This window comes from Symphodus melops (assembly GCF_947650265.1).
Source record: "Symphodus melops genome assembly, chromosome: 1".
NCBI lineage: Eukaryota > Metazoa > Chordata > Actinopteri > Labriformes > Labridae > Symphodus > Symphodus melops.
In genome coordinates, this window is record NC_136691.1 from 28,164,058 (window position 1) to 28,188,195 (window position 24,138).

The 24,138-nt window shown below is 43.6% G+C and overlaps 1 protein-coding gene across 1 annotated transcript; it reads left to right on the forward strand.

Moving 5' to 3' along the window:
- Positions 1 to 5,804: 5,804 nt before the first annotated feature.
- Positions 5,805 to 23,736, forward strand: htra4 (HtrA serine peptidase 4; the record flags this gene model as incomplete). Its single annotated transcript, XM_079358842.1, has 9 exons — positions 5,805 to 6,232; positions 12,600 to 12,695; positions 12,779 to 12,983; positions 20,116 to 20,310; positions 20,431 to 20,463; positions 21,427 to 21,541; positions 21,654 to 21,711; positions 21,916 to 22,011; positions 23,571 to 23,736. The coding sequence occupies 9 exons, from the start codon at positions 5,805 to 5,807 to the stop codon at positions 23,734 to 23,736; spliced, it is 1,392 nt and encodes a 463-aa protein (XP_079214968.1).
- Positions 23,737 to 24,138: the final 402 nt, after the last annotated feature.

Here is a 24,138-nt window from a genome sequence, read left to right on the forward strand (position 1 = left end):
AGTGTGACGGTGCAGGATGACGATTTACTGGTATTTCACCGCTAATTTAGGAAACGCTCCGCTGGGTCGTATTTTAGGTACATGACAGACAACCTCTACAGTCGAATAGGTTGGAGGTCTAGTCGTGTAAACATGTTCATCTCTGCTTTAAAAACAAGCGTTATTGGCTGTGGTGTGAATGTGACTCCTGGTGTTTCTGGAGCCAGCCTCCAGTGGACACTCAACAAACTGCAGGATTTCACACTTCTGCTACTGGCTTCATTTTTGAAGACCAGGGGATTGGTAGCAGTAAAGAAGCCTTGAACCTTAAATCAACAGCTGGTATTGAACTGATTTGTGCGGTGGTATTGCAACATCTGGCCCACATCTGTAAGCTTGCAGAAAACATGCAGAAAGAAATGACTATATGGAGGCAGAGCACAGGCAGAAACCTCCGCACGTATCGGTATGCTCGGTCCTTTGAGATATACTGTCTAACACGTAGAGCATAAATCAGCAGTTAATTTAACTTTCGCAATAACTCAAACTAATGATACCTTTAAACTTGCATAACGCTGGTACTACAGCCTGAAGTAGCTGAGGGAAGGTTGATTAAGGTCGGGGAGAGGGGGAACGTTTGGCTCTGTGATTACTGAAAATATGTCATCCACGCTTTCTGGTGTCAAGAGCTTGTGTAGAGCGCTTATCTGTACATTCACTGAATGAAGCTGCTAAACAGCTTTCACAGCTAATGAGTTTTTCCTGCTCACAACTCAAGTTGCCCCCACCTCATGTTCCTGCAGAGTTTCTTGACAGTAAGGACGCTTATTCTCTGCCCTCAATTTCAAACTAGCTCAAATCCTCTCAATAGATTAAGCCCCATCAGCCAGCACACACAAAAGGAAGTGAGGGAGTAAACTCGATATCCTCGACTAAGCTCGCCCTGCTGGTGATCTGACAGCTGCTCCTGAGGAGGGGCTGTTTAGATGCACTTTGCTAACACGCTGCAGCTCATCCACAGCAGCAGACCAGGCTAATGGAATGATAGAGAGTTTCCTTCCAAACAGTCCTGCTTTGGACAATTGACTTATAGGACATTAAAAGTGCTGCATGTCAGGCTGTCATTGTGAGTCTTCATTGTCAGTGTTACCATGGCAACGGGGGGGGGGGGGGGGCAATTAGTCCAGCAGAACTCTGTGGAAGAGAAGGAGCTACAGTGATGGTCATGAGATATCTGACCTTGGAGCAGCAGCCTTCCCCTGAAGCCTCTGAGTCTGTCGAGGCTGGCAGAGTTTAACGGTGCTCTCAACACCTCCTGCCCCCGAAAAAAGATCAGAGGCACTCGATTACAAAGGCCTGAAAGATAGATCTCTTCTGCCCCCAACTGGCAAGCAAGACATCAGTCAACCCATCCAGCACTTCACCTGAGCTCAGCAACCGGAGCAGGAGATGCTGATCAAACTGTGCACATGTAGTATAAGAGCAGACGGCTCAGAGAGATCCCACCACGCTAAGTAAAGACACCCGAGATTCCCATGACACGACGACAAACTAAAGTTCTTCTCCAGTCAGTGAAAGGATCCCTGTAAGCTTTTCAACTGGCTCCTGACTTTCAAAAGTGATCAGGAAAATTCACACAGCCTCTTTAATTACCAGCCTTGGTAATAGCTTATGAATGATGAGTTTTCTGAGGGAAATGATGGATTTGTATGCTGAAGGAGCAGCCAGAATGACGGGCGCTATAAATGAAAGCAAACGACTTGCAGAGTTATAGCCAGCTATTGTGGAAATGTCAGGTCATTTATTTTGCCTCTGCTGTAAGGGCTCAAAACGATGCAATGTGAAATGTAATCCATTTAGCATGTGGGCATACTGTAATTACAATCATAACAAAATCATTCAGAAACTGACTTGCACAACAGTCACGCTATAATCGTATCTCATTCTGGCCATCAGATGGAGGAGAATGGGAAACGATGTGCTTCAAAATGTCAACGTCAATTTGTCCCAGTCGTCAGCATGAAATGACTCGATATATGTCGATTTGATGAAATACATGCCAAACATGTTATAGGCTGTTAACTTTTATTATTTATCCATTTTGAGAAATCAACACCATCGATTCAGTCTGCCCTCGATCTCTCCTCTGCCTGTCTGTCGCTGGGGACGTTGCAGCATGGTTTCCAGTCTTGGAGGAAGTGACGAAACAGCCCAGCTGATGGAGGACGACACGAAAGTTTAGCTGCCACTTACAGTCAAAAAGCTGATGAAGGATTCAGTATATTTTGATGGTTTTGAGGATCAGTTCGCTCTCTGACCTGCACGGCGTTTTGAATTGTGAAACTGTCGGTTTTGGGTTGGGTTAGTTTTGGCATTCTGTGGATCTGGAAAACTGCCAGCCACACATGTAGGGAGACATGCTGAGGTACATCCTACCATGTGTTATTCATTTGAATACATCTGTTGTTCAACGTTTCATGACGTCTTTGAAAAGAAGCTTCCTCCTCAGGTGCTGTGGAAACTGATCCATGTGGAGGAAAATAAACTTCTGATGAAGAAGGAGAGAGACAAACTGACAGAGGGGTGAGGAAGGCAAGCAGCTGTGTGCAGAGAAAAACAGAGTGTGTGTGTGTGTGTGTGTGTGTGTGTGTGTGTGCGGAGGGATGACAACTCAAGAAAAACCAGTTGATCAGTTGTGAATTAACTTTTAAAACGAATAACTTAAAAAACTGTAAGCCAGATATAATCAACCTAGAAAATATTGTTAGGCAGAAACTCTACCTGGAATACAACCAAGCTGATATTTTGATTATTTCCTTTAATTCTTTTAATAAATTACAAAGCAGTAATTGGATTATTCTTGTGTTTACCTATTGACAGCAGTCATATGCATCCTGAGAAAGTTCAATAGAAACAAACAGCATCAGTGGCCTTCAGCACACTGAGAAATAACACTGTACTCAGAACGGGCTCGCTGACACAGACACAGAGTTAATAACATCAAAGAAGGATTATTCCCCTTTTCAAGTTAATGTTAGAAAAGGGGCAATAAAGAAATTCATGATGAATTTTAGATCAATCTGTCAATCATTAATAACCCCTTGACGCCTATTTTTTCAATTGCATTAAAGCACTTCCGCTCCAAATGCAGCCAAAACAGCGTCCGTATTCCTCCACTGATGCACTTTCAATACAAGCATTACATTGTCATTGGACCAGTCGGAGACAGAGCAACAGCCGTTTGATGTGCTATCTTTATGTAAAATCTATTTATGTGCTGATTTCAAATAAACGTTCTCAACTTCATTTAGCATCTACTTGAAAGCAGAAACATGTGTAAATAAGAGTTGTAATCTCAAGACGCAGGCCGTGCGTGAATGAGGACTGCGATGGTTTAGAGGGTGAAACAGTCCGATGGTCGGTGCTGGGCGTCTGGCACGTCGGGTGATAGTCATGTCAGATCACAGCGCTATCTCTTCGTAGGTTCTGCAGTCATCCGCTTCATGGCCAATCAGAACTTGATCCAAAAGTAACTGGACTTAGTCTTCTAGGACTCTAGGACTCTTAGGACTTCTCCTCTGAAAGGCTTCTTCTTTTCTGAATGATTTTTTTTTCACGCACACCCATTCAAAGAAGTCAGTTTTTGTCATGTTTACAGCCTGCTTTAAAAAAACAAACAGGTCTTATGAGTCTTTTGGACGACTCATCCGTTTGGATGAAGGATAAGAGGTGTTGAGAAGAAGGAGCTGGTCTGATCTGATCAGGAGTAGCCGGTCCTTAGGTCGACTGAAAGACCACCATCCATGACTCCAGCGCCCCCTGGAGTAACAGACGAGTGACGTCACTCAGGCTTCATCCATTAATGTTTCCAGTCTGTGTTTGGCTCCATCATGAGTCCACCTACTTTCATGATTCAGAGAACTTTCCTGATTCTGGTTTTGAAGCAAAACTTTCTAAGTGAGTCACATTTCATTTCTATTATTCTAACATTATAACTTCTGTGAGCGGACAAAGAAATCCCACTGTGGGTCATAAAACCAACCCTGTCGCCTCACTAACACTCAGACTATAGAGCTTTTAATCGGCGTCTCTCAAACTGACAGTGAGCAAAGTCACACTAATCAAAGTGTAAAAAATTGAAGAGGACAGAAATACACCAATGGTAAAGTAAAGAGTCATTTAAAACTGAAGCGATTATCTTGACAGCTCACGTATTTTAACAGCTTTCCATTTAAATATTCACTTTGTCAATTTCATTTTTACAAGTCCCAACGTGAAGAGGCCAGATTTATCTCCCCATAATAACTGGAGTCAACTCAGACTATCACTTTGTGTCTCCTTTCATTTTGAAAGTTTCAGACTTTCAGTTTGAAGGTTTTCATTGGGAGTTCGAGTCAGCGACGAGCGATCAGCCGTCAGCATCAAAAGAAGCAAAAATTAAAGCGCAGAGTCAGCTATGTAGAAAAGCACAACACAATTATAGACCTGAACAATATAGAAACATACATCAGCCCCTTTACATGCGCTTCCACCAGATCTAGAAATGTAGTTCTAGGGTAGAAGTTTAGCCCTAAAGAAGACCCTGCAGGGGTTCTGTACTTTCTGAAGGTTCATGAAGTGTTGCTGATATGCAGCCCGGGCAGATCTGAAGGGCTCTGATTGGTCAGGTCTGTTGTTTTTACCCTATGAATCAAAGTTTGACTGTTACATTTATAAAAAGGTGCAAACACGTTATATAGACTGTATGACTTTAAGAACAAAATGAAATAAACTAAAAATAAATAGAAAAGCAGGCAAGAGAAGAATCAGAGGTTTGATCTGAATTTAAAACCTTTACAGTGTTTAAATCTCTTCAACTTGTTTAGTTTTATTTTAAGTGTACTTTATTCATATTTCATCAAGATAAAGCTACTTGGTTTGACTTCTACAAAATAATCTATATTTATGTTTGTGTAAACTAATGAGTGACTTGTATACTTTGTCTTTATTTATTCTTCATTTTAAAAACACACTAACTTTCAAAATGATCCCTATACACAGATCTTCTCTACTCACACTAAAAAATGCAGATGTTCTAAAGTTTAAATGTGATAACCATGACAAATATGTTACCACAATATTAACTTTAAGATAACATATAACTTTATTGATCCCCAATGGGGAAATACGGGCGTTTGCAGCAGTAAAAAGTCAAAAACAGAATAAAATAGTAACATAAATGTAATTCCAAAAAAAAGGGCTCCCGTAGATTTCACAAATGATCACTTTTTGTGGGACACTATAGGAGTTCTCAACACTTGGACTTTATTCTCTACAATCTGTCTTTATGTAGACTAAAATACAACAAACGCACTACATTTCTCTTCACTTAATTTATTAAAGTTTATATATTATTTATTCAAACAAATTGCTGGAAAAATACTATAAACTTCTTCCTCCTTATTTTTCCGGACAACTAATAATGTATGAAGTTATGAATGCAGCCTGCAGCTCAGTGTTTTTACAGTCTATGGTTTGAACCCAGGTCTGAACGCCAGACTCGTCTCATGATGTGGTCTCTGCCCGTGTCAGTGTGCGTGCATTCCTTTGAGGTTATATAAAACAGTAGTATGAAGGGGAAGCAGGACCAACATGCAGCTACTAGAAGATACATAAAGCTGCTGGCTCTGAGCCCGTCCTGTAGGCTATAAAGGATGAGATTATTGGAGTGAAGGGGAGGGTACCTGAAAGGAACTTTATCAGAACGGACAGCAGCTTCAAGACTTCACAGTTTCCCCTCAGAGACTAAAACAAGAGCGCGTGCTGTGCATTGATTTCCTGACATGATGAACTTTGTGACTCTCTTCACCCTCTTCACCTCCGCAGTCCACGCTGGTCTGCTGAGGAGAAGACAGAGCTGTGTGCAGGTGTGCGAGGCCTCTCAGTGCCCCGCCGCCCCGCAGGCCTGTCACTACGGACGCGTGAGAGACGCGTGCGGTTGCTGTATGGTGTGCGCGGCCGGGGAGGGAGATGTGTGCGGGACTCGGGGCGGCGGGGACCTGTCCTGTGGAGAGGGTCTGAGGTGTGACTCTGTCCCGGGAAAGCTCGGTGGGCTCCACGGCACCTGTGTGTGCGCCTCCTCCGGCCCGGTGTGCGGCAGTGACGGCAGGACTTACCCCAGCATGTGTCGCCTGAGAGCCGAGAACAAGAGAGCAGAGCTGGGCGAGACCCCCCCGGTCCTTCTGATCCAGAGGGGAGCGTGTGACTCAGGCAAGTGTATCACTTAGTTAAATGTCATGACTTCTTTCTTAACATTTATTAGGCTAACTTTACAATGACCTCCAGGGACATTGTTCATGAAGCAACAGTATAAGGAGGTCTTGAAGGCCCACAAATTAAAGATAAATATCTTGTGCCTTAAAAAGTGAAGGGTATCATTTTTCCCCAAATGTTTTTTTTTTTTTTTAAGTGTCCCATCCAAAAGGATGAGTGGCCTCTGTTACATAGAGTGACATGTAAGACTACATATTTAATGTTGTGTGTGCGAGCCCATGAGAGACGGAGTCGGGAGAGTCATCCCTTCAACATCAGGGGAATCATTTGCAGCATACTACAAAGTATTGACCATCAGTCGATGGTGTGTATCAGAGGTGGCTCTGCACTATCTGCTTGTGCCCACTGAATGGCCCTTCAGTATGTAGTTATGATTATCAGTATGGACTGTTTTCAGAGAGTAACAAACTCCTATAGTGTCTAGTAGTGTATCATGTGATCTCCATCATTGTTGCATGAATGATGAAAACAAAAGAATCCCATGAGTTGTTCACTCTCAGCCTCCTCTGTCCCATCAGATCTCCACGTTCAGTTTGAAGATATTTCTGAAAACTCCTCACATGCTCTCTGCTCGTCCTCCCTGTAGGTTTGTGTCAGGCACTTCATGTATTTTGTCTTATACATGTGTGTATTTAACTTCTAATAGGCCTGCTTGTTCATGTTTGGTTATAAAATCATATCGTCGGACATTTAGATTTTATTACACATTTGAATCCAAGACTTTTCATCATTCGAGCACAGGTCCTCTTTTTACCCAGAGGACGATGTTTGAAGACAAACACTAAGAAATTAAGAATTTGATGCCTGACATTAATCCTCCTCAGTCCCATTCTCCTGTCTCCTAATAACTATATGCACTGTAGGTCCTGTTGTCCCCCGTGTATGGCCCCCTGTCATTCTTTGTCGGCGTGCAGCCCCTAAATCTTACTGTATAGTGAAAAAGAATTTCCCCTCGGGGACAATAAAGTGTAAAGTCGTAAAGTCGTTCACAAGGTTTTAGCTGCATTTCTTAGTGTTTTGGACTTTTTATACCGAGTTTACATAAATCTTTACTGGTCACAAATTTAAATGCACAACAACTATTTTCAGTTTAAAATTGTGTAGTTGTGGTTTCGCAGCAGTCAAAACTCTCAGTGTCCTTCTGGCCTGCACTCACTTCTCCTGCACTGTTCTGGAGAACATGACTGACTATGTGGCTTATTTTAGTCAGACTCATCCATAACACTGTGGGATTCCTTCATAATGGTCGGCTTGAGTTGTTTGTTCTTCACATTCACGTTCATGTTGTGCACCCATGGGTGCACCAGCTCGTGCAGGAACTGTACCGAGCCAAAGCACACCACTTCCAACAGGGCCAAGGAAGAGGAGCTCTCACCAGCGTCAAACCAACCGGACCTCGGGGTTCAGATGTGCTTGGGTACGAATTGCCAAGTGTGAGTGCGCCCTGAGCTGCTGCCAGCGTCGGTTTAGTTTCTGCTCGATGTCAACTTGTATTGACAAGTCTTTTTTTCTCCAGAGCCTCGTGAGATTTGTAGAAACCTTTTCAAGTTTTTAGCTTCCTTTGTGCAATCAAGGCATGTGGTCAAATTCCATTGGATCACATTATTTCCAGATAACAAACAGTTTATCTTGTCACGTAACAGTAATTATTATTCCATTGATGACTTGTCAGAACAGAAATGTTATATAACTATGGTCAGGTTTTACTCAGAAAGCAGCTACCAGGCCCCTTTCAGTGCCAAGGTGACAACACGTTCTGCTAATTGCTGCTTTGCTTTCCAAAGCTTTCAGCAACCTGTCAAATGTTATTTAATATTCATTAGAAATAAAAGGCCCTTCAGCTCTTTCCTCAGCGTCCTTCTACCAATCATCACTGACTTCTGCATAGTGAGAACGTGTTTATAGTCTTCATAAAATCAGTGTTGTGCCGAGTTACCTCCATGATTACTGAAAGAGCACTATTTATTATAATATATAATAATATTATATATGACCTAAATCTTAGTCAGAAAGCCAAAGTCATAAAAAAAACATTTTATTATCAAATGTGTTTGACGGACATGTTGTGTCCGTCGTGGTCAAATAGAGTGAAGACAGTCAGTCCTGCTTTGGAAACAGCAGCAGCTCGAAAAAGCTAAAAAGTGACTGCTCAGTTTATATTATTTTGGTTTAGTTTATTTATTTCGTAAAGACATCTTTAAAGGAGCAATATGTAACTCTGACACCTAGTGTTTAAAATGGGTACTTCAGTCCAAATTCAAAACCTCTTAGCGAGCGGCCTCCCCCCACATCGCACCACGCTCACTATGCTCATATTGTGTTTGCGGCAGAAGGGTACAATACATGATGACAGAGCAATGGAGGACAACAGTTTGAAGAGGAATCCAGATGTGATCCATTACTGGAAGAAAACAAAAGGAGGAGTAATTACAATGGATCAGACGGTTCACATGGTGTATGCAGAGCAATACAAAAGTGACAAACATATTTCACATCTTAAATGGTTTATTGTATGGTCCAGATCACTGCTAAAATAATTAATTTAATGACACGGGTCATGTATGTAAACGAGATCTTTTTATACAAAACCTCTATTTCTTCATCAAGAAATAATGACGTAATAATAATGAATTGTGGTAATCAAAAACAAGATATTTAATGGCTGACTGGCATACTAAATGAATAAATAAATAAATAAAATACATTAATTTAAGAAGTATAGCAAAGAAACACTCAGCTATATGACATTACATACTGTAGGAAATGAATGCGGGTTGGCATAGCTTGTGTATCAAAGGGTTAATGCTGAACCATATATAACATATTCTGACAGATAAATTTGTTTTTCATGGAAGGCTTTACTTCTTTCAGATCATGCAGGTAGAACAACAGTGTGGCTCTGAAGTGAAAGAAAGCTGCTGATAAACTTCTCACCCAGTGAAATAAGACAGAGGAGATCCTGAGCCTTAATCTGACATTTAGCTTGAGTTGTAAAAGATTCCTCCTTTAAAGTTACACACATGAGACTTCTGACAGTGTTAAAAGAAAGAACGATGCCACAGAGGAACACGTGACCTTTTTGAAGCATGTTGCTGACGTCTCATTAAAAATGGTTTCACACACACACAATCATCACACACTGCTTTAATTTACATTTTAGCCATGCCCTTAACTTTTGGGGAAACGGGTTTGTATTAAGAGAAACATTATTTAAGATGATGCAAGCCTAAAGGTGTGTATCCTGTCAAAGTTTAAAGAAGGTATATGAGGACCCTGTGACGTGCAGCAGCCTGTCAGCACATTTCAACACCTTCCACTGTCAGGAAGGATCTGGAAACACACAATGCAAATATGTTGGCATAGCCACAGAGACTCTGTCTGTGTGATGCAAAACATGTCTGAGTGTAGAGAGAGAGAGAGAGAGAGAGAGAGAGCCTTCACCTCTTCAGAAAACTCTGCATCACCTGAGCTCTCCTGTATAACTTCTATTTTATTCACTTTTACTGCCTTTGTGCTGATGTACGAAAACTAGATGACATCGGCTTAAATGTGAAACTCAAGGCTTCAAATCAAAGCAAACCAACAAGTGATGTCACACTGACACCTGATATCTACAGGCCATCATATGAAATGTTGGGTGTGATATGTGATCTGCATCACTTACGTTTGCTGAACATGGATTGTGTTTCCCTTCTATGCTGCGACCTCATAACTCCTCACAGGTTTCATTTACATGGTGAAGTCTGAGGAGTGATGGGAGGACATCTTTAAGGGTCCAGTCAGAGCCTTCAGGTGCATGTCGGGCTGGTGGTCTGCTGAGAGAGAGAGAGAGAGAGAGAGAGAGAGAGAGAGAGAGAGGAGGTAATTGAAATGTGAGGTGTCATCAGCAGATTGAGGATAATGACACATGTCGAGTGTGAAATCAGCTGGAGTTGAGCTGTCTGCAGTAGCTCGCAGGTGTCGCCTCATTTAGTTCACAATTAAAGACTTTAAAGCAGGTCAGGCTCTGACCCTCACAGCTCGTCATCCAGTGCAGACTAACTTCCTGGTTTTGTGCAGTATTGTTTGGATGCATCCTCTCAGTAAAGTAGTTATATTTTAACATCCTCAAAACTAAATCTGAAATGACATTTCACGTGCGCCTCCAAATCAAATCCAACAAGGATGAAAAAAACAAAGGATAAGGTTGTATGCAGCTGGTTCGGCTAACGTGCCATTCAAGTGTTCAGTCGTTCAATATTTTTCATGCAATATGAAGTTTTGTATTATTTTCTGAGGCTAATGACGCCGCGTCCACACTGAATGAATCCGACAAAGTAGGAACAAATATCAGCCTACTGACCAGTCGGTCCTCACAGGATCCATCACAGACAGAAGGAGATAGTCTGTCAACTCTTAATTCAGTGATTCTGCGAGATGAAGCCTGCAGGATGTCTCCTCCATACTGTTGTTGTGATGGTAAAGCTGACAGGTTAAATAGTTGGTGTTCTGCCAGAGTAGATCTTGACAATAAACAAACTGTCAGTAGGAGATAAGGCTGTTTCTGCAGAGACAAGTTCATCGGTGTGACTCAAAGCTGCACCAGTCAGAATGTGCATGATCCTGCAGAGGGCTCGTGTCTGTGATCAGGGAGCAGGAGTGTCCACAGAGGCTGCTATTTTCACTACAACACAAACTGTTCCAAGCTTTAAAACTCAGATGTTTGACCTTCCGTTTCCACTTTTAGCCGCTCAGACATTTAACTCTTCTGATGTATACTCACCAGTGTAAAGCCAGCAGAGCGGGACGGATAAATCAGTGTTTTTAATGACATGGTTGGAGTGTGCACTCACTTCTTCCATGATGTCAGATATCAAAACATACTCATCAAAAGCACCTCCGAGCTTCTGAGTGAACATAAACGAAGGGAAATGTTGGAAATGTTTTTAGTTCTGCTTCAATCAGAGAATTCAAAGAATTCCTTTATCTGTCTATCTTTGATTTAGTGGAAACACGGTATCTTAGACCCCCCCAGTGGGAGCCTACAGGCGGCTGCTGGGCTGCTGGTGAAGCTGTACTGCTGCAGGTCGGAGCTGAGGATCACAGAGCAGAGAGAGACAGGCATAAATCTGTCAGCTTAAATAGACCTCTAATTGGAAGGAGGTGTTGTCAGGTGATGGAGAGTAACGAGATGTCAACATGAAATCAGTGCAGCTCCAGTTGTCTGAACTAGCACACAGACGTGACCTCATTGACCTATAAGAAGTGGATGTTCTGTCCTGTTGTCAAAGTGAAGCTCATGCCGAGGTTCTTTAGACCTCCATGTATTTGAGTAGCCAGCGGGGGGGTGGGGGGGGGGGTGTTATGGTTTTTGTTCTTATTATTCTGATTGTACTGTTCATATTGTTTGTTGTGTAAATGAAATGAGCAGGGGGTTCAAGAGTTTCCACGCTGGGATTTAATAACATTTTCTAATCTAATCTAATGATGTCATTATCTCGGGATAGGGACGCTGGTTTTCCAAGGAAACGTGTTCATATCTTGAGATCTCACGAAAGTGGCTAAAGGGAGGTCGTTGTGTGTCTGTTTTGGGCTTCTGTGAAGTAGATGTTATTAATAGCTAATTTAAAATGTGGTGGTGGTTCATATTTTGAAAGATGATAAATCCAGGCAGTTTGAAAGAACAGGTGGCTTGTCTCAGAGGGTTTAATGCAGAGAGGATAGACGAGACACAGAGTGAGGGACAGTGAGCTTACAACAGGAACATCAAACATTGCAAGCATTTTTAAAGAATACAACAGGATTATTAGGCATTGCATTATTGGGTTTTCAACTTGAAGGTTTAATGAGAGGAACGCTATCTGCAGAGAATCTGAAGAACCTCCCGTGAGAACTCAAACCGCCTGCAGATCACAAATGTCAGAAGGAGGCTGTGAAAGTGAGAGTCCCAAAGGTGGATGATGGATTTCCTTGTTGAGATATTTGATGTCTGATCCAGCAGATTAATCAGTTTGTTTATTCTGGCATCCATTGATGGCTTTACAAAAACAATTCAAATCGAAACTTTAACCAAACCCTTAAACCGCTCTTTCATGTGCAACCCCTCGCTCTCTCAATGAGTGAATATCCAGTACTTCCTGAGCAGTAACTAATTATTGTAGAAGGAACTGTAGAATGTGTGTGTTGCATTTTCTAAAACAGGGCATAAAAACTGAACCCCCCCCGCCCCCCGGGAAAAATAAAGCCTGTCGCCTTCTTCTTAGTCTTCATATTTATCAGAAACGGATTGCCCTAACCTGCCGTCTTTGATCCTGTGTCCCTATAGGAAGGCAACATCCAGGAAGTATGCGCTACAAATTCAACTTTATTGCAGATGTGGTGGATAAGATTGTCCCAGCTGTTGTGCATCTGGAGCTTTTCCAGAGGTAAAATGAGCTGAATCAAAACATCAAAAGTCTCCCCTTTAGTGCTCCTGCTGCTACAAAATGTTTTTGATGTTTTTGTGCAGGGATGCATTCTCCGGAGAGGAGGTCTCTGTGTCGAGCGGCTCTGGGTTTATAGTGTCCGAAGACGGCTGGATTGTCACAAATGCTCACGTCCTCTCTAACAAGCAGCGTATAAAGGTAGAGCTGAAGAGTGGCTTGCAGTACGACGCTATGGTCAAGGACATGGACCAGAAAATCGACATTGCACTCATCAAAATTGAACCAGAGGTGAGTGGCTTTTGTTTCAGCTGAGCTACCAAAGGGTTTTCAACTAATCTCTGTCTGTTCTCTGTTGTCCATGGATGACATCAGAGAGTGTCCATCCTGCACATCCTCTGGGTACATAGTCCATAGAGGTCAACAAGGCTTTTTCCCTGCCAAAATTGTGCCTTTTTCCTTAAAAGAAGAATGTGCAACAATTAGCGTTAGCGACAGTTCAAAAAAACTGTTACGATGCACTGTAGCTTGGACCCAGACGCACGACTCAGAGACAATTAAACAGTGAACAATATTTAATAAACACGAATAAGTGACACGAGTGACAATGAGTGAGAGTCCTTGCTCGTTCGTGAGCAGTGAATAAGAATAAGGTGACGATCTTGTGAAGCAATCCAAATCCCGAACGCGTGAGGTGAAGGCAGGTGAGCAGAACAAACAAGCAGGCAGGACGGCGGGGCAGGAGAGTCTTGGTGGGGAGCACTGAAGCAGGGAAAAAAACAAGAGGAGGGTCAAAACACGAAGCCACAAAAATACTGAGAATCCACAAGATAGGAGTGAGCCTGATCAGAGTATTCACCACTTGGAGAGAGTAATAATCCGGCGCCGACTGAGATTTGGAGAGCGGCTAAAATACTGACGCTGATGATGATGATGAGCTGCACCTGGGAAAACACACCTGCTGCCAATCTGGGTAGTGGGAGGAGACAGGAGGAGCAGACAGACAGGGGAAAACAGACAACACACACCAGTAGGAGGGAACCATACAGCAACCAACTCATGACAGTACCCTCCCCTTAACGACCGCCTCCTGGCGGTCCTCCAGGCTTACCAGGGTTAGACTGATAAAAATCCCTAATAAGAGATTTGCTCAATATGAGTTTTCTGGAAATCCAACTACGTTCCTCTGGACCGTAACCCACCCAGTCAACTAAAAACTGAAATCCACGCCCCCTGCGGCGAACGTCCATAATCCGATTCACATCAAAGGCAGGATGGCCGTCGATGAGTTGGGGGGGTGGAGGGGCGGCGGCCGGAGGGCTCAGCTCACTGGTGACCACCGGCTTTAGTTGAGACACGTGGAAAGTGGGGTGGATGTTGAGGGCAGGAGGAAGTCTGAGGCGGACCGCAGAGGGGTTAATGATTTCAACAATCTCATAGGGCCCAATAAAACGGGGAGCCAGCTTCTTGGAAGCCACACTGAGGGGAATGTCCTTAGAGTTTAACCAAACCTTCTGTCCGGGAGTGTAAGTGGGAGCAGGGATCCTGCGGCGGTCTGCCAGTCTCCGATTACGCTCCCTAGACCTAAGCAGAGCCGCACGAGCCTCCTTCCAAACTCTGCGGATCCGTTGCAGATACTTCTGCACTGAGGGAACAGCAATGTCTTGTTCCTGGGTGGGGAACAGAGGAGGTAAATAACCCAAAGAACACTGAAAAGGTGCCATACCTGTGGCTGAAGACGTGAGGGAATTATGGGCATACTCCACCCATGCCAGGTGTTGACTCCAGGTGGTAGGTTTCCGCGCACATACGCATCGGAGAGCGGCCTCCAGATCCTGGTTGGCCCTTTCCGTTTGACCATTGGATTGTGGGTGGTAACCTGAAGAGAGGCTGACTGTAGCTCCCAGTGCCTGACAAAAAACTCTCCAAACCTGTGAGGTGAACTGAGGTCCACGGTCTGACACAATGTCCACAGGAATCCCATGCAGTCTGAATACGTTACTAGTCAGCAGGTCAGCAGTCTCTGTGGCAGAGGGTAGTTTGGGCAGAGCAACAAAATGGGCAGACTTAGAAAAGCGATCAACAATGGTGAGAACTACTGTGTTACCTTCAGATGGAGGTAATCCTGTGACGAAGTCGAGAGCGATGTGAGACCAAGGACGGGCAGGCACTGGGAGTGGATGAAGGAGACCTACCGGGGGTCGGTGAGAGGCCTTATTCCGGGAGCACACCGAGCATGCTAACACAAACTCCTTTACATCCGAGCTCATAGTTGGCCACCAGAAGTGTCTTTTAATAAGGTCCAAAGTCCGAGCCACCCCTGGATGACAAGCAATCTTAGACGAGTGCCCCCACTGGATAACCTGGGAACGGACAGAATTAGGTACAAACAAGTTAAGGGGACCCCCACCGGGATCAGGGTGTGACCTCTGAGCTTCCCTCACCACCGACTCAATCTTCCACGTGACCGAAGCCACCAGGCACGAAGAAGGTAATATGGTGTCAGGATGATTCGGGGTCTCATTGTCTTTAGAAAATTGTCTAGACAAAGCGTCAGGTTTTACATTCTTACTCCCTGGTCTGTAGGTAACTGTAAACTGAAACCTGGTGAAAAACAGGGCCCAACGGGCTTGTCGTGAATTGAGTCGTTTGGCAGTCTGGATGTAAGATAGATTCTTGTGGTCGGACCAAACCACAAATGGCATCTCGGCTCCCTCTAGCCAGTGACGCCACTCCTCTAGAGCTAGTTTGACTGCCAGTAGCTCCCTGTTTCCGACGTCGTAGTTCCTCTCGGCGGCAGACAGTTTCCGGGAGAAGAAAGCACAAGGATGTAGTTTCTCGTCACCTGCTGCTCGTTGGGACAAAACTGCACCCACACCAATGTCCGATGCGTCGACCTCCACAATAAATTGTCTCTTAGGGTCAGGTTGGATGAGGATGGGTGCTGATGAGAACCTTTCCTTGAGATTCTGGAAAGCCTCCTCAGCTGCAGAGGACCAAATGAAAGGAACATTGAGAGACGTGAGTCTGGTTAGTGTAGCGACAACCTGACTGTAGTTCCTTATGAACCGACGATAGAAGTTTGCAAAGCCTAAGAATCGTTGCAACTGTTTGCGAGAATTAGGAGTCTCCCAGTCCATCACCGCCTTGATCTTAGCTGGATCAGTCCTCACCCGGCCACTCTCTAAAATGTATCCCAAAAATGACACAGATGGAGAATGAAATTCACATTTCTCAGCTTTTACAAACAGTCTGTTTTCCAAGAGTCTTTGTAGAACTTTGCGAACGTGAACAATATGTTCCTCCAGTGTCCGTGAAAAAATTAAAATATCGTCCAAATACACAAAGACCGAATGGTTCAACAAGTCTCTGAGAATGTCATTGACAAGTGCCTGGAAAACTGCAGGGGCATTGGTAAGACCGAAAGGCATGACCAAGTACTCAAAGTGGCCTAAAGGGGTGTTGAAAGCTGTCTTCCATTCGTCCCCCTCCTTGATGCGTACGAGGTGATAGGCGTTGCGGAGATCGAGCTTTGTAAAGATGGTGGCCCCGTGAAGGGGTTCAAAAGCAGAGCTAATGAGAGGTAGGGGATACTTATTCTTTATCGTGATGCTATTGAGACCCCTATAATCGATGCAAGGTCGTAGGGATTTATCTTTCTTGTCGACAAAGAAGAACCCTGCCCCTAGTGGAGACGACGAAGGACGAATAATGCCTGAATTAAGAGACTCTGTAATGTATGTTTCCATAGCTTATCGTTCAGGGGCCGACAAGTTAAAAAGGCGACTAGTGGGCAACGGGGAGCCAGGCAACAAATCAACGGCGCAATCATATGGTCTGTGAGGAGGAAGAGATAGCGCTCTCTCTTTACTGAAGACTTCGCGGAGGTCGTGGTAAACTGAGGGAACCGAAGAAACGTCGGGCGGTTTCGCAGAGAGTGGACACGAGGATGATTTACACGAGGGAGACGCGGAAGTCAGACAGTTAGCGAGACAGAAGTTACTCCAACTAATTATTTTCCCTGCAGCCCAATCAATCAGGGGATTGTGGAGTTGAAGCCATGGAAGGCCTAAAACAATGGGTGCATGGGCAGAAGGCATGACATGAAATGCCAATTGTTCACGGTGATTACCGGCTAGGAGTAATGATAATGCTTCAGTTTCATGTTCGACACAAGCGAGACGTTGACCATTTAAAGCGTCCACTAGCAGAGGCTGAGAAATGGGTCGAACTGGAATTTGAGCTTGATTCACTAATTCAATATCAATAAAATTAGAATCAGCGCCTGAATCCACTAAAGCAAGCAACGTCAGAGGTTTACCATTAATAAAAATGCTAGCTTCTAGGTTGAGGCGTTTACGGGGAGAACAAGGAACTGCGGCTCTACTCACCAGCACCCCGACTGAGACTGATGAGTGAACTAGTTTAAACGTCTAGGACAGTTTATCAGTCGGTGTCCCTCCTCGCCACAATAGATACACAACCTCTACTGAAAGCGTCGATTCCTCTCGGCGGGCGTTAGCCGACTCCGTCCAATTTGCATAGGAACCTCCGGTTGTTCCTCAGGGTGTGGGGTCTCACTGAGAGTCCTGTTAGCAAAACTAGGAGGATTAGAGCTGAGGTGTTGAAACGGACTCTCTTGTGCCCTTTCGCGTCTTCGCTCACGGATACGGTTATCTATCTTTATAGCTAGCGTGATTAGCTCCTGTAAGCTGTTAGTCTCCGGACGGCCCACCAGGCTATCTTTAACTTCCCCCTTTAACCCTTTCAAAAATATCCCTTGCAATGCCCTATCGTCCCAACCTAGCTCCACGGCTAAGGTACGAAATTCAATAGAGAACTCAGCCACGCTTCTGGAGCCCTGACGAAGACTGAGCAGTTGGTTACCCGTGTCTTTACTAGCAATGGGATGATCAAACACAGCAGTCATTTCATCAAAAAATTGTTTAAAGCTAACATTAGCTGTGAGTGGGTTGTGCCAAAAGGCAGTACCCCAAGATCTAGCCTGACCCGAAAGCAAACCTAAAACATACGCAATCCTAGCGCGGTCACTGGAATATGTCAGGGGTTGGGTTTCAAAAACGAGGCTACATTGGAACAAAAATGACTTGCAATCCCCCAATTTACCACTGTACCTCTCTGGTGCTGGGATGAATGGTTCACGAGGTTGAGCTGAACTGGAGGAAGGACTGGCTGAGTGAGACGGAGTGGGAGCGCTCGCCTGGAGGGGTTGTAACTGAACCTCAACTCGATTGAGGCTAGCGGAAATAACCTGAAGTGAGTCAATAAGTCCACGGAGGGTTTGCTCATGCTGCCCAAGCATGACTCCCTGCGACGAAATGGCATGACGTAGGGCGTTAACATTACTCTCTGTTTCTGGGTCGGCTGGGTCCATAGTGGCCGGATTATTCTGTTACGATGCACTGTAGCTTGGACCCAGACGCACGACTCAGAGACAATTAAACAGTGAACAATATTTAATAAACACGAATAAGTGACACGAGTGACAATGAGTGAGAGTCCTTGCTCGTTCGTGAGCAGTGAATAAGAATAAGGTGACGATCTTGTGAAGCAATCCAAATCCCGAATCCCGAACGCGTGAGGTGAAGGCAGGTGAGCAGAACAAACAAGCAGGCAGGACGGCGGGGCAGGAGAGTCTTGGTGGGGAGCACTGAAGCAGGGAAAAAAACAAGAGGAGGGTCAAAACACGAAGCCACAAAAATACTGAGAATCCACAAGATAGGAGTGAGCCTGATCAGAGTACTCACCACTTGGAGAGAGTAATAATCCGGCGCCGACTGAGATTTGGAGAGCGGCTAAAATACTGACGCTGATGATGATGATGAGCTGCACCTGGGAAAACACACCTGCTGCCAATCTGGGTAGTGGGAGGAGACAGGAGGAGCAGACAGACAGGGGAAAACAGACAACACACACCAGTAGGAGGGAACCATACAGCAACCAACTCATGACAAAAACAGCTCAAAGCACGAAGAAAACATTGTCGACTAGACAACAAGAAAGGATGCCCAACTTAAAGGGTTTGGAGAGATGTTGGATATCTACAGTCCAACAGAGTAACATGCTCCGTTAACTGTGCTGAAGACGAGTGCAGCTAAACGTGCAACACTACAGACCATTCAGTGTTTGACCCGATAAAAACACACTGAAGGAAGAAATGAGCAAACACCCCAAACCAGCATTAGTGTGTACGGTATTCAGAATCATGAAACATGATGGAAATGGGTGGTAAGACACATGAGGTTTGCCTTGATGTTGAAAGTGACGTGAGAGCTGTATCTCAGATATTAGGCTATTGTATTGTGAATAATATAAACATTGTTAGAGTGGACCCTCAGTAAGCAGCGGGCCAGCAGGCTAAGTGTTACTAGCCAGCAGCTAACTGTCATATCAGCGTCTCCAGCTCTGTGCACTAAGCCTATGATAGTGAAATGTTCCTGTTAAATTGTAGTTTATCATCATCATCAATAATTAAAACATAATGAACCAGTTGGTTTCTCCAACTATCACACAGGAGAAAAAAATCTGCTTTTGAATTTAAAGAATGAATGTTTAAACATTTTTAACCATATCGCTCAGACCTCGTTATGCCTTGTAAAACCTCCAAGCCTCTGCCCTTCTGTTTAATACTTGGGAGTGCTGTTGTGAATAAAACATTCGGCTGCTTAGACATGCTCTGACACAACCGCCTGCTTTGTATGGAAGAAGGGACTCCTCTTCAGTCAGAGCCCGCTTAGCATGAAGCGCGGGGTCAACATTTTTAGAACAGATTTTTTCCTAAGTGTCTCAAGGAGTAAAACTTCCAGAGTCACAAAGTCGACGGCCCTGTGGGTGAAGAGTTGGTCTTCTAACAGTCGGGGAGTGGTGACAGCTTAAACATGCTTTATCTCTTTGGGGAACATTCCTCTTAAAGCTTGCCTAAAAGGCATATTTCTCATAAGGCTCCCTGCCCTGAGAGAAGGGGCTATAAATTAAGACAAATGTTGACACCCTATACTTGGAGGGGGCAGGTGAAGACGTGCTAGTTTCAGTCATGCTCAACAAATACCCTGTTAAAATCATAATGTAGTAATTATATAGACCTGTGCTTAAAGCATTAACGTTTTATTTCCACCAGCTATATAGGGTTAGGAAAAAAGGGCCTGAAGGTCAACTGCAAAAAAATGAATAATTGCTAAAAATATTTTGAGATACGCAAAAAAAAACAAAAAAACATTTCATTAAACTGACACAATGAAAAAAAAAAAAAAGGTTTCCTCTCAGACATTTTTTTCCCCCCACAATCAAAATTGTTTTCTTAGTAAAAGACAGCTACACTTCATTTCCAAAGAATTTAATAAAGACATTAATTCTCCGGCATCTGTTCCTGTTCCGTTCAGTGATTGTTATCCAAATCTTGCAGAGTCCCCTGCCTGTGCTCCGTCTGGGCCAGTCCTCAGACCTGCGCCCCGGCGAGTTCGTGGTGACCGTGGGGAGCCCGTTCGCCCTGCAGAACACTGTCACCACTGGCATCATCAGCACTGCCCAGCGCAACGGCCTGGAGCTGGGCTTCAAGGACTCGGACATGGACTACATCCAAACAGACGCAATCATTAACGTGAGTGAGGCCACAATCATCAAGACCACACACCATGTCTTTGCTTTGTTCTACATTTCATTTGATCTGCCGGGACAGTTTGAAGAGTGTGAACGTGTCTTTTGCTCTGTTGATTCACAGTACGGAAACTCTGGTGGGCCGCTCGTAAACTTGGTAAGTTGATTTATAGTGTCACAACAGCAGCACTGACTTTTCACATTCATTCAGGCGATCACTCTATCATTATTAGGATTTATTTATTCGTGGTCCTGTATTAATTAATATCCAAAGTGTGCACACTGCTCGCTCAGGTTAAAGGTTACCTGGCCTCATTCACCAACACATTCAACTGTTCTGAAGAAACATTTTATAAATAGATCCTATGAACATTTGTAAAAAGATTCTGGGACTCCTCGATGTTTTCTCCCGTGGGATTTGTTCTCCAGTAAGAACAGATTTAACAAACACTCAACACAAACAAAAATACAGATGTATAACATTAGTGGGTTTACATTACAATATTTGATCATTTATTTTTAAATAAATAAAATACACACAGCACCTCACTTCACATAGATTAGATGTTTATTTCATCCCAAGCGCCGTTTTGTGTTCCTGTGTAACCGTCCCTCACACTGCTGACCTGTCCTCAAGTTTCTTCTTTGCTCACAGTCCAGCACTCTGCCAGGGACATCTTCAGCCCTTTTATGGGCATTAGTGGGCTAATGTATGCTAATGTAAACACGCTTTCTACATTCTAACACCATGAGATAAGAGCACAGCTGTGAACAATTCAATCATTTAAGAACACGTTGGAGAATCTGACGGAGAAGCTGAAAAACAACAAAATTAATTCTTAAGAAAGAATTACTGTAGGAGAATGAGGTCCAATGAAACCACATTTCTTTTTAAAGGAGGATTTTTACCATACCGGCTGTCTATTTATCTTTTACTGGGAAAGGCAGATAATGGTCTACAAGGCTGTTTTTGTTATCAATAAATAGGGCACATGTTCGACTCTGACCTGTGTTTGTGTATTGGAGGTTAAAAGAGGCATCACACTGTTTTGTTTCTCCATGTATATAATCCTTTAAAGATAGAAACCCAACGCCTCTGTGCTCTTTCTTGCTTGAACAGGACGGAGATGTAATTGGCATCAACACTCTGAAAGTGGCTGCAGGAATCTCATTTGCCATCCCAGCAGACAGAATACGACAGTTCCTCGCTGAATCCCACAACAGAAAAGTCAGCGGTGAGCAATAAGTCACGTTGGTGTTGCTGATATGGGACTTTCTCAAGGAATGACTTCGTCATTATATTCAGCCATTTAAAAAAAGTCAATTATTCTTTCATTTTCCTTTTAGGGAATTCAGATCAGAAGAAGAAATACATTGGTGTTCGAATGCTGCAGCTTTCACCACTGTAAGGAAACATGAGAAGACGTGTTTTACAAATGCCACAAATTCATTTTCATTCCAGATAAGACAACTCGTTAAAAACCGTAAAGTCACTCTGATAGAATCCGGTCTGCCTCGTATTCATTTTTCACCCTTGTTAATCAAACACAGGCAACAGGAGTGCGTGTGAATCATATGCAGTGAAACAACATTTTCTCCTTCTCACCAGTTTGATCCAAGATCTCAGGGAGCGTGAGAGGGACTTTCCAGATGTGAGCTCAGGGGTCTATGTTTACGAGGTTATACCTGGAACAGCTGCATCCAAGTAAGAGTCTCGAACAATATGTGGTGTGAAGTCCCATTACAATTTTACAAAGGAGTATAAGGGCTACATTATGGGGATTTTTTGTAAATTGATTTTGTGATTAAAGTAAAAATTAAAGTAAAAAAATTGAATTGAAAGTGAATTTACCAATATAATGTTCTGAGAGAAGGAAGTCATAACTTCATGTTCATGTTGTAAATTTACTATAATAAAGAATAAAGTTACAAATTCATGACTTTAATAAATTGAAGTTTGTTTGAGTAAACTCTTTCTCTCTTGTTCAGAACGGGCTGTTTCTGTGTCTGTAGCTTTAAATATGTAAATGAGCTGTGTCTGACCACACCCCCTCTCTGGAAGGGCTCGGGTGTACTCGCTGCTTTCTGGCTCCATGTCCTATTGTTTACAGTGAGAAGGCAGACTCAGAGGGCAGAACAAACACCTAGCTGTGGGAGTGTCACCCACCTGGGGGAGGGGCTACTGCCCTTTGTGATGTCACGAAGGGAACATCTCCAAACGGCTTGTTTGAGCACACATTTTCTAAAAAAGTGGAGCAGGCTAAAGATGGAGAGGATGGACTTTTCTCATGATAGGGGGGTTTGTAGACAGACATGAGACACAGAGAGAAATATAGTAAAGTGGATTCTGAATGACATGCCCTTTATTAGGAGTTATGCCAAAGGATTTCCACTGTTCATGTTCTACATCATGTGCTTACAAAGACGTTCTAACTCAAAGATATCAGACATACTATCGGTCTTTTAAAAGTAAGAAAAAGCTTGACACTAACTGATGCATTTTGATATTTTTGAAATGTTACCCTAACATGTCTGCGTTTGAGCTCCTCAGTATGATCTGAGTAAGAGCTTGATCAGCCTCTAGGTTTTATGTAATGTAACAGTGTTCTGTGAACTGGCATTTGTATCCCTGCGGTTCTCGAGGCTGCAGATTGAACTGTGATCCTGCTGCTCATTATATGTGCTCTTTCCACATGCAAAGCTTTGACATCCATCTCTTGGTGAAGAAAGGATCTTTCTCACTGATTGTATTTTTTATAGTTCAACGCCTCTTTCAGTGGCACTGAAACCTAAAGCTTTGAGCATCCATCAGCTGTAGTCTTTCATAAAAAAGTAATACAGCACAACAACCATTTACAGTGACTGTGCCGAGTGCTCCACTTGTTCTGGTATCTGAACCACTGCGTGGTCTCTGGTGTACTGTCAGTATCAATGTACGTAAGACCTTCAGCTGGAGTCAATAACGCCGACGTAAATGTCAGCAGTGTGGCGCTCTATAAAGCCATGACCCCACCGCTCCCGATGTGGACGTGTCTCTTGACAGGGGGGAAAGAACCTGAGACAGGTACACGATCGTGTAAAGGTCAAGTGTGTTTTCCCGAGGGGGGGGGGGGGTTAAAAGGGGTTTTCTAGAAGTTTATTATTATATATTAAACCATTTATTTACATTATTAAAATCTTGGTATTCCTACTAACATCACATTTACTTTTTGTGTTTTGAATCTGTTGCTGCTGTTTGCTGATGTGTTTCCCCTCTCCCCACAGTGCTGGCATGATGGAGCGTGACGTCATCATCGGCATCAATGGACAGATCGTCCACACCACACAGGAAGTGAGCAATGCCATCCACGGCAACACAGCGATATCTGTGCTGGTGAGACGAAAGGACAAGGACATTACACTTAGCATCGTTCCTGAAGAGATCAACTGATACTACTTTGGTCCAAATATAACATGAATCAAGCAGCAGAGGAGGTTTGTGACCCTGTGGAAACCAGCTCTCTCAGAATGCTCTGTTTTGGTGTGTGTCTCTTTAAATGTAATAAGCCCCGCCCCCTGAGTTTTCCCTGTAGACATCCCTCCTCTGTGGTGGATCTGTGCAAAAGTTTAACTCTAGGCTGGAGTCCATAGGAGGAGATCCCAGGGAAGGGGAGGGGATTTTCTTACTAGAATCCACCTTGTGATGTCACAAACTGAAAATATTTGAAACAGAGCTTTTTTCTCTGTGTGGTAAAACTTATGCAGACCACAAACAAAGGACAGGACGGATTTATTTCAAATTGTGTGGCACACGTAGGTTACCTAAATAAATGTTCAAAAACGTTTTAAAAGT